The sequence below is a fragment of the Panulirus ornatus genome, chromosome 59, assembly GCF_036320965.1.
Source record: "Panulirus ornatus isolate Po-2019 chromosome 59, ASM3632096v1, whole genome shotgun sequence".
Lineage (NCBI taxonomy): Eukaryota > Metazoa > Arthropoda > Malacostraca > Decapoda > Palinuridae > Panulirus > Panulirus ornatus.
Genome location: NC_092282.1, coordinates 7,314,139 through 7,325,657, shown reverse-complemented (window position 1 = coordinate 7,325,657; position 11,519 = coordinate 7,314,139). Strand labels below are relative to the sequence as shown.

Below are 11,519 nucleotides of genomic sequence, written 5' to 3'. Positions count from 1 at the left end.
CATCTCTAAATATCGATAACGTTCATTATTGTCAGTCGTTAACTATGTCCGCTGAGCTTAATGATTCGTCATTTATCGAACTTTGTAACGTGGACCAGAAAGAGATCGGTAAATACCGGATACTGGAGGAGGAACGGCAGTACCATCAGGGGAGGCAGGAGCCAACCCACCCTCTAGCCACAAGCTGGTACTTACGGTTCAAAATGAAAAGCGGAGGAACATCGTTCCTTAAAGCTGATCTTATACTAGACTTTCACATATTGGCAGCGTTATGGTGCTCGTGGGTGGCGGGAGTAGGGAGGTGTGTGTGTCGACCCGGAGTTATTACCAGGATAACGCCAGCTCCTCAGCTCTCGGAACTTAGAATTTTTTCCCTGCTGTATCAGGGTGAGAAAAATGTCTCCAGTACGTGGTGTGTGTGTGTGTGTGTGTGTGTGTGTGTGTGTGTGTGTGTGTGATTTTCTTACGTTCGCATAATGTATGTGTGTGGAGGGGGGGGGGGGGAAGGGTTATATTTAGCCTGTCTTGCGTACAATGTCTTCAATGTACCGAAGACTTCATTAGCGGTCCCTCAACGTAGGTTGCTTCACCGTCCGCCGCTTTACTTCGTCTAGTCTTTTGTTGTGTCTCTTACTTAACAGGATTCTAACGTAACCCGATGTGTATGACGGTAGGTTCTTCGAGCACGACGTATTGACTGACCAGTTCGTGCCGAGCGGTGTAAAAGACCGCACGGTACTGAAACTCTGTCGACAGTGGAACGTCAATACTTGTGATCATGTTTTGGTCCTTATATCTTCCAGCTTAGGCAAGTATCTACGGCTGTCAGCCTCTCCCTGTAACTCTACCATTGGGTAGAACTCCTCCGGGTAGCAATAGCGGGCTACACGCGGGACAGCCCTCCGAAAAAACGATTCGAGGCTATCTACGCTGTACTCTCTCGAGGTGGCTCATGGGATCTGAAGAGGCCTGTGGGACACCGGAATAACACAGAAGATGAAATGGCGACGAAAGATAATAGCAATGGGGTGATTACTTAAATAAAACATGCAGTTATTCGTAACTTTATTTATAAAACATGTGTACATTTGTTGTTTGTGGTTAGCGTTACATACAATAGGTTGTGGTCGGTGTACATACAGTAGGTTGTCGTTACATACAATAGGTTGTGGTCAGTGTACATACAGTAGGTTGTAGTCAGTACATACACAGGTTATAGTCAGAGGTACGTACATCAGGTTGTAGTCGGTGAACAAACATCATTGTACATACATTGTACATACAATAGGTTATAGTCAGAACATAAACTTAGATTGTGGGCAATGTAAATACAAAAGGTTTTAGTCAGGTATACATACATTAGGTTGTAGTCAATATACATACAATAGGTTTTAGACATTGTATGTACAACAGGTTAAGGTCAGAGGAACATACATCAGATTGTATTCATTGTAAATACATTAGGTTGTAGTAAGGGATACATACATCATGTGTAGTCATCGTACATACAATAGACTGTAATCAGAGGCACTTTCATCGGGGTGTAATTTGTATACATACAATAGTTTGTACTCAGTGTACATACAAAGTCAGAGGAACATACATCAGGTTGAATTCATTGTAGACACAATAGATTGTAATCACAGTACATACAGTAGGTTATAGTTAGAGGCACATACACCAGAGTTTTGTCTGTGTAGATACAATGTTATACTCAGTGTATATGCAATAAATTGTAGTCATTATACAGGCAATGGGTTGCTGTTAGAGATACATACAAGAGGTTGTAGTCTGTATTCTTATAATAGTTTGTAGTCATACATACAATAGGTCATAGTCAGAGATAACATACAAAAGGTTTTAGTAAGTTTACATACAAGAGGTTTTAGTGAGTTTACATACAAGAGGTTTTAGTGAGTTTACATACAAGAGGTTTTAGTTATTATCCATAACATAGGATATAGTCGTAGATACATACAAGAGGTTGCTGTTAGTATACATACAAAAGGTTGCAGTCATTATACTTACAATAACTTATAGGTACATACAAAAGGTTGTAGTCAGCGAACATACATATAACAAGTTGTAATTAACGACTGATAGGGAAGGATGCAGTCACTGTACATACAGTGGGTTGTAGTCAGGGGTACATACAGTAGGTTGTAGTGAAGGAATAAACATTAGGTTGCCGGTAGTGATACACACATTAGGTTGTAGACTGCTGTACATACAGTAAGTCAGTGGTACGTGAGGTTGTGAAAGACGTCTTGAGGGACATTTTCAGGGGCGGGAGCCGTCTGGTTCCCTGGCACCACCTGCGGAGGTCCACACAGCTGGCCACCCCATCACCGGTTGGGGAGGACAGAGGGTCAGACAGCTGGCCTTACCATAACTAGATGGGGGGGGGGGTACACAGCTGGCTACATCATCGCCAGATAGGAAGGGCCTCGCGGTATCAGCTGGGAGGTGCGGGCGACGCGGTACTATGTGAGGTAAGACCAGACAGTACCAGGTGGGGGTTGCGTCGCACCATAACTAATTAGGGAGGGAGGACCACTTGACAGCCTCACAACGTCCTAGTCTGTACAGTATGATAGGTGTCACCCCCCCCCCCCCTACACACACACACACACACACACACACAGAACCTATTCTAGTCCGACAAAAGTATATATATATATATATATATATATATATATATATATATATATATATATATATATATAGTTCGTTGTTTCCTTCTATAGCAAGGTAGCGCCTGGGATAGACGAAGAAAATAGGCATCATTCGCTCACATCCATTCTCTGTCATGAGAAATGCGCCCAAACCTCTGCTTCCTACCTGCAACCAAGGCCCCCCCCCCACACACCTTTGCCATGGTCTTCCCCTGACTGCTTCACAGTCCACTGCACTCATGAAGACCACCGTGAGTTGGGTTGTAGCACTTTGGTCGTGGTCACAGAGTGTAGTGGGCGTCGCTGCTTCTTCACCAGGAGCGAAACGTCCCTCTGGTGGGGTATGAGGTGTGTCACCGTCCGACATATAGGGCGTGTGGTGTTTGTCATTGCCTGATCATTATACTGTGTCACCTCTTTTTTTTTCAGATATTATTATCAATAGTTAGAATTCAGTACATAGATAATAGCCCACTCTCGTACAGAATTGGCCGACAGGGTATTGACCAAAATTAAAGAAATTGCCCAACGACGTTTTTTACAAGTCGAAGAAATTGTCCGACGACGTATTTTCATATTATGGGGGATGCATCACCACCCTCGTATCCCCCCCCCCTTTCAGTATTTTCGCCCCCTGTTTTCAACTGCCAAAAAAAGTACGACAGTGCGAACCTCAAACACCATGGCCACGCTATGATAGCGTGGCCATTAAACCTGACCCGGGCCATCATAGTCCAGGAGTCGTACCGTCCTGTTCAAGGGTCGTACCGTCGGTGCCCTAAGGATCGTACCGTCGTGTCCTAGGGATCGTACCGTTGTGTTCTCGGGGTCGTATCGTCGTGCCCTAGGGGTCGTACCGTCGTGCCCTGGGGGTCGTATCGTCGTGCCTAAGGGTCGTAACGTCATGCTCGCTCGAGGTTATGTCATATATATCTATTCCTAACTCATGACGCGCGATGGGAAGCCTTTACATACGATGTTAAGTGTATTGCCTCGAGTCATACTATATGTGGGGACTGATTAGATTCTCCCTGTTAAGTTTTCGGGATCGTTCGTGTTGCCCGTAGTGCCATAAAGCCTTTGTGTATCACAACGAAAAAGATGTGCTGCATTCGTGTTGTGCTGTGGTGACTCTGAGCATGAATATTCTCAGTGCTGTTACAATTGTATCATCCCTCTCTGCTCATCTGGCCCAACAGTTGGAACACAAATGGAAACTACCATTACGGTTTCCTGTGCGCGTAAAAAAAAAAAAAAAATCTTGAGAGTGTGGACAAGTGGAGGAGCGTTTGCTTTAATGTGTGTCTGTCGCACTCGTTGATCATGTAGTAGTGTAAGATGCACGACTGAACTAGGAAGATACAGTAATGTTGTCAAGTGTGTGTTGTGGCTATGGTGCGGGGAAGCCGTAGGTACAACAATTCTGGACTCTAAGAAAGAAAATAATTTCAGTGATCTTTCTTATATATATATATATATATATATATATATATATATATATATATATATATATATATATATATATATATATATATATATATATATATATATGGGAAGTTTAAAGGCATTCACATATCCTAGATTACTCTACAGTCTACCAAAGCCAGAGGAAGGTTTTCACAGCCATGAGAATAGTGAGAGCAGCTGGCCACGCGGCGCGTAGCCTAGCACAGCCGTTGGGCGGCGACGCGCCCACCTCCTCAGACCTGGCGATGATGGCTGAGGTGGCGTACTCTGTCGTCCCGCTGGTCGTCTGCTGCTTGGAGTTGGAGCTGGAGGTGGCGATGGTGGTGGTGGTGGAAGTGGAGGAGGTGGTGGAGGTGGAGGTCGTGGTCTTGACGACGCTGGTGGTTTCCCTGCGGTAGCGAGGACAAGAGAGAGGCTCTGTCTTGATGAGAAGCCAGTCGTGAGTTTCACTGTGGTTCTGAGAGAGCAGCTCGGCGCCGATGATGGAGCGGACCCGCTCATGGTAGTTGTTCACCCATTCACACTGCAACGAGGAGGACATCACGCAAGAAGTGAATAATGATGGGAAACTTTTTCGAAGATAACCCGATTAATGGCAAAACAGTCGCGAAATTACTGTTGATTTTCAAAACACTGACACACACATATTTATTTATTTTAGTCGCTGTTTTCCGCGCTAGCGAGGTAGCGCAAGGAAACAGACGAAAGAATGGCTCAACCCACCCACATACACATGTATATACATGAACGCCCCTCACACTAACACATATACATACCTATACATTTGAACGTATACATATACATACACAGACATATACATACATACACATGTACATATGCTTGCTACCTTCATCCATTCTTGTCGCCACCCCGCCACACATGAAATGGCACCCCCTTCCCCCCGCACGCGCAAGGTAGCGCTAGTAAAAGACAACAGAGGCCATATTCGTTCACACTCAGTCTCTACCTGTCATGTGTAATGCACCGAAACAACGGCTCGCTCTCCACATCCAGGCCCCACAAAACTTCATGGTTTACCCCAGACGCTTCAATGCCCTGGTTCAATCCATTGACCACGTCGACCCCGCCATACCACATCATTCCAATTCACTCTATTCCTTGCACGCCTTTCACCCCCCCTGTATGGTCAGGCTCCGATCGCTCATAATCTTTTTCACTTCATCCTTCGACCTCGAATTTGGTTTCCCACTTCTCGTTCCCTCCAGCTCTGACACATATATCCTCTTCGTCAATCTTTCCTCACTCTTTCTCTCCATATGACCAAACCATTTCAATATATATATATATATATATATATATATATATATATATATATATATATATATATATATATATATATTGATTGATTGATTGATTAGTATTGAGATATGATTATAGTAATCACGAAAATTAACTTATACAAATCAAATCTTCGCCATACTCAAGTGACGCAAGCAGTTCACTGATAGAAATATTCAAAATGAACTCAAGACGATTACCACCAGCCATATTGGATGTGAGTGTAATACTGGCAGAGTTCTTCAGCGAAGAAGGATCGACCTACCTGTTTCTCGGTCAGTAAGGTTAGGTTGATCAGTTTGGCTTCGAAGGGCACCAGAGTCACCGGTTCGAATGCTAGCGATTGCTTGTCAAATTTGTACTGCAAGGAAAAGGAAGTACAGTGTTATATAGACTTGCTCAGAAATTGTAATTGATGAAAAATACGTAAATACACACACACACACACACATACACACACTGACCTTGGTGTCTGTGGTGACGACCGTGAGGATGTTCTCCAGACGAATTCCCCAGTCATCGTCCTGATAGTACCCCGGCTCTGCAGTGGAGGGAATCATTAGTGTTCTCTCTCTCTCTCTCTCTCTCTCTCTCTCTCTCTCTCTCTCTCTCTCTCTCTCTCTCTCTCATGACGAAGAGAAAGATCATTGTGTACGTGTGTGTCTCTCTCTTTGTCTTTACTTTTATTCTTATAATGATATATGGCTCTGAGGATTCTCTCAACATGAGCATTACGTGTTTGATGGTAGAAATAAGTAAGAAACCTTTGTCAAGGACACGAGAGTAAGATAACAGCTCTGCTTACCGTCCGAAAAGAACTGTCCAACTTCCAGCTTGTGTTCCTTCTCGCCGTAGATCCTCACCTGCACTGGGGCTGTGGGATGGGAGGAATGATTCTTAGCCGAGGAATCGTCATCTATAGAATATGTGGCCATTACCACGTACAAGACCGTATGACGAAGTGTCCCGTTACGAACACACGGCTTTGGTTCGAGGGGTTTCCTATGTACATTTTGCTCTCATGTGTAAAAGTGTAGGGACCTGCCGGTGCACATTTAACTAACACGCCCGGCTCTACTGGCGTAAATTGGGCATTAGATGCTTAGACTGATCAAGATTATATTCCAACTGGCACATAATTTATCTTAAATTTATATCGTCAGTTATGCATATAAACTAGCACATAAATTATCTATATCGTAGTGATGCATATAAACTGTCACATGATTTACATAATTTGAGTTTATATTGTCAGTGATGCATATCGACCAGTCTTCTGTTAGATATATTTACCTCTCATGAAAACGGGAAAAAAAAAATCCTTCAAGAGGGATATCCAAAATGTATGTTTACCTTCGTGTACGCCGAGGAAGTGTCCAATCCCGTGTCCAGTGCCGTGGCGGTAGTCCAGACCTACCTCGTACAGCGGCCTGCAGGATGTTAATAATGATAATAGCATCATTTACCTTAAAAAAAAAAAAAGAATATTAATCTGGCCTCTAAGATCGAATTAAATAGCCGCGCTATCACACTATAAGGGTCGTACCGCAGTGCACAAGGGCTGTACAGTTGCTTAAGGGGGTTGATTTGTTCTAGTCTGTAAGAACATATCTCTTCCGAACAGATGTGAAAGTTAAAAATAAGTGGAAGGAAACAGGGGGATTAACTACATGACATTGTAAGGGTTAGAGAAAACTGGGAGAAGATGAGGGAGGATGAGTACCTGCGAGCCATGATGTCGACATCAGTGTCGCCTGTGCCCTCGGGGAAGACCAAGCTGGCCATGTCGACGGATCCCATGAGCACCCTGGTGTACGCCTCCACCTGGAACGGCGTCGGCTGCCCGTAGTGCATCGTTCGTGTCACGTCCGTAGTCCCGTCTGGATGCAAGAAGTATATATGTATATATACACTGAAAGGAACTTGCCACATTGGTTATCCTCTACCCCGTGGGCGGGCGCACGAGCAACACTATGGTATCAACATGCAGACGCATCTACTCACCATAGCCTCGCAGGACGTCGGAGGAGCTTCTACTCACCCTTGTACTGCCCACCACTATCCAGTAGGTAGAGGGACTCTGAGGTAATTTGGAGGTTAGTCTCTGGCCGAGGGCGGTAGTGGATGACGGCGCCGTTAGGGCCGAAGGCGCTGACGGTCGTGAAGGATGGACCTGTAAAGTGTTCCTGTTGGCTTCGTAGCTCCTGCAGCTTGGCAGCGCCCGTCATCTCGTTCCACGTATTCCCAAGCGCTATCTGCGACAGGAAGTGTACTGGGTAAAGATTCTTGTATATTATCTCGGGTTTGAATACCACTCCGTAATCTGATTCCAGGTGAAACACCAAGTTATATGGAATCACTGCAGCCTGGTATTTCCTAGATTATCCTCCCAGGAACAGACGGGGAAACCGTCTTCACACGATGGTCCCAGGGTTACCCAACACACTGTACCCCTTACCTCGTTCTCCATGAAGGCCAGGTAGTCGCATACAGCGACGGCGTCCCTAATGTGGGCGTTCTTCATTCCCTCCACCTCCGTCGGGTTCTTGCGGCTCTTCATCTTCAGCACTGGAGAAACGGTCATGAACCTCTTCTCTTCTGGGACCTGCAGTGGTGTATATACAGCAAATCACAACAAACACATGACAATAAATACATAAACATCATTAGGAAAAGAAAGAATCTTGAGCACTTTCGTGTATTACCACATCTTCAGAGGGCTAGTTGCAGAGTGAGAAAATAGGTGCACTAGATATTATGTATACAGAACCGTAGGAAACTTGGAATAGGATCATGTAACCTTTTGATTTTTGTGTGAGGCTAAGTTGGCACCGTGACAAGGTCAGGTAGAGGGGTAGGTCAAGCAGACCCTTGTGCCAACCTCACCTCTCACTAATTACAAGATTACATGCACTCATTCCATGCTACCACCGGTTCTGTATACAATATCTCAGTTGCAGCTATTTCCTCTCTCTCTCTCTCTCTAACTATTCCTCTGGATATGTGGAAATACACGAAAGTACTCAGGATTCTCGTGTTCCCTTTTCTTAATGGAGTTTCTGTATAGACGCGTGCGCGCGCGCGCACACACACACACACACACACACACACACACACACACACACACACTTTATATATAACTTTAACCTACACTTTGGTATATAATAATGCTGAATTATTTCATGAATGTGATCATGATGGTACATTTATAATGAAGGCCAGAATGTGCAAGTCTGCTGATGTGAGAGTAGTGGTTGCTGCTACTTGATGGGGTACGATAAGCCAAGTGACTATCCCATGTCAGTCATTAGGAAGATGATTTAACATGGAGTGATTCTGTGTAGGACTTACCGCGGAGTAGACGGCGTAGGAGGCGCCGCCGGAGTAGGAGTACTTGGAGGGCAGCATGACCTTCGTGATGCCATTGTTGAACTTGAGGGCACGCAGACGGCTCAGTATGGCCGTGTACTCTGTTATCCTGTGGAGGAAAGCGGTCACCCCTCTCATTATATATATATATATATATATATATATATATATATATATATATATATATATATATATATATATATATATATATATTAACCTGTTTGTCAAAAATACATAAAAGTCAGCTGTAATATATATATATATATATATATATATATATATATATATATATATATATATATATATATATATATATATATATATATATGAATTCGGAGACAAGGTGTAGGTAACTCACGTGACACACTCCCGCTCGCCGCACTGGTTCACGTTCAGGTGGTTGTCCACTGCCGGAGTGATTTTCCCGGCATGTACGAACAGCTCCACGTTGTTCCTTCCGATCATCACGTACGCTCGGAACACTGTAAGTACAGCAGGGGTCGGTGTACAGTTGGTCAAGTCTTGTTGTGTTTATCCATCCACAGTCGTGCCATATATATTACCACCAATCGATCTCACCACAATTGTAGCGGTGGTTTAGTTGATTATGGTCAAGTTTTTTGGGGCCTATAGAGTGTCAGGGTCGTTATGGCCATCACATACCGAATCATAACGAACTGTTACATCAATCCATGGATCCCCATCAGATGCTCAGGATGATTCTTGGAATCATATACGATTGGCTGGCTGGTCGAGCTAGGCTTTATAAGGCCTGTGTCGTCTGCTAGGATCATTTAAGACCAACCACTTAACATTTTACAACCAACAAGCGAGGAAGCTCGAACGCCTCACTTGTAAGTTGTGACTAACACACAACATTATTGATGGAGGAGGAGAGATAAAGATCTGCCTCTTGTTATGGCTGTACATTTGACAGTTTGAGTCTCACGGTGTAACAGAGGCCATAATAGAACCTTCTGAGTCCTCACTCGTGATGCAGGAGGTGATAGTGAGTCTCACATCAAGATCTTACAAGGTTACGCATCTTGGCTAGGCTGTAGGTGGGTAAGCACGGTAGAGATGGATAGATAGATTAGATAGATGGAAAGATAGATAGATAGAGAGATAGATAGATATATATATATATATATATATATATATATATATATATATATATATATATATATATATATATATATATATATATATATATATATATATAGAGAGAGAGAGAGAGAGAGAGAGATTTGAAGCCACTGACCTGGGGTGTTGGTTACGTCGTTGCCGCGCAGGTTGAGGAGCCAGGCCACCTCGTCTATCGCCGTCACCACCAGTATGTCCGCTCCTTGATTCTCCATCTCCTCCCGCACCTCCGCCACTTTGTCCTCCCATTTCTTGCCTGCCAGACACCCACCCACACACACACGCACGTAGTAGGTACACAAGATAATTCGTTACCATTAGAGATGAGAGGATGTAAAAATCATATTATTTTACGGCAAATATCAAAGATTCCTTCATGCTCTTTGTCAGTCTCAATATATATATATATATATATATATATATATATATATATATATATATATATATATATATATATATATATATATATATAAGCACAACAGTATTCCCTTCCTCTCCTTAGACTGCAGTTTAACTGACCAGCGAACTGGAGGTCGTAGATGTAGATAGGGTGTTCGGGGAAGGTCGGCCTCTCCTTCGGTGGCCACACCAGGTCCACCAGGTTAGTCTCCTCCGCCATCATCTCGATGCTCGACTCTATCAGGAAGATTTAGGTCGACTCATGTTTGGTATATAACTCAGAATATATATATATATATATATATATATATATATATATATATATATATATATATATATATATATAGGGGAGAAAGAATACTTCCCACGTATTCCCTGCATGTCGTAGAAGGCGACTAAAAGGGAAGGGAGCGGGGGGCTGGAAATCCTCCCCTCTCATTTTTTTTTTTTTAAATTTTCCAAAAGAAGGAACAGAGAAGGGGGCCATATGAGGATATTCCCTCAAAGGCCCAGTCCTCTGTTCTTAACGCTACCTCGCTAATGCGGGAAATGGCGAATAGTATGAAAAAAAAAAAAAAAAAAAAAAAAAAATATATATATATATATATATATATATATATATATATATATATATATATATATATATATATATATATATATATATATATATATTTGATTTATTTTTCTTATTTTTTGTAGTGTCTGAGCAAACATCAAAGATTAAGCAGAGATTTTAAAAGTTTAACAAACGTTTCAAATGCTATTCAGAGACGAGAATTAGTCGACCATGTCAAATGGTTATGGTCATAAACTACATCGGTCGTACAGCTGGCAGTGTAGTTCTTGGCCAGACGACCTGGAACGCACTTGTTGCCTGCTGTAACTTCTGAAAGCTGCATCGTACGATGAATTTTCCCTCCACTTCATCATCATTAACTACCCTCAAGACATAGCAATAACAAAACACATAGAAATGATATATCTTACTGTTTAGTTCCTTAGCAAAAGATAGCCAAACGTCGTTGGGGACGAGTTTTGGATCGGCGGCCACCTTGGAGCCAGCCACCAGTTCCTGGCCCAGCCACTCCGTTATGGACGGTATCTGACGAAGGGAAAACGAGACGAGAGAATAAAAAGAAGTTAAGTTCTGTGATGGAAGTGTGAGTC

The 11,519-nt window shown here is 43.1% G+C and overlaps 1 protein-coding gene across 1 annotated transcript in view; it reads right to left on the bottom strand.

The window, feature by feature from the left end:
• Positions 1-1,052: 1,052 nt before the first annotated feature.
• LOC139767300 (uncharacterized) overlaps positions 1,053-11,519 on the bottom strand; it is a 161,908-nt gene continuing 151,441 nt past the window's right edge. The window contains 13 exon segments of the mRNA XM_071696510.1: positions 1,053-4,665; positions 5,707-5,802; positions 5,906-5,982; positions 6,247-6,315; positions 6,795-6,871; positions 7,165-7,321; positions 7,483-7,696; positions 7,900-8,046; positions 8,793-8,919; positions 9,169-9,292; positions 10,072-10,209; positions 10,473-10,589; positions 11,340-11,454. Coding sequence (XP_071552611.1) covers positions 4,270-4,665; positions 5,707-5,802; positions 5,906-5,982; positions 6,247-6,315; positions 6,795-6,871; positions 7,165-7,321; positions 7,483-7,696; positions 7,900-8,046; positions 8,793-8,919; positions 9,169-9,292; positions 10,072-10,209; positions 10,473-10,589; positions 11,340-11,454 — 1,854 coding nt within the window. The 3' untranslated portion in view covers positions 1,053-4,269.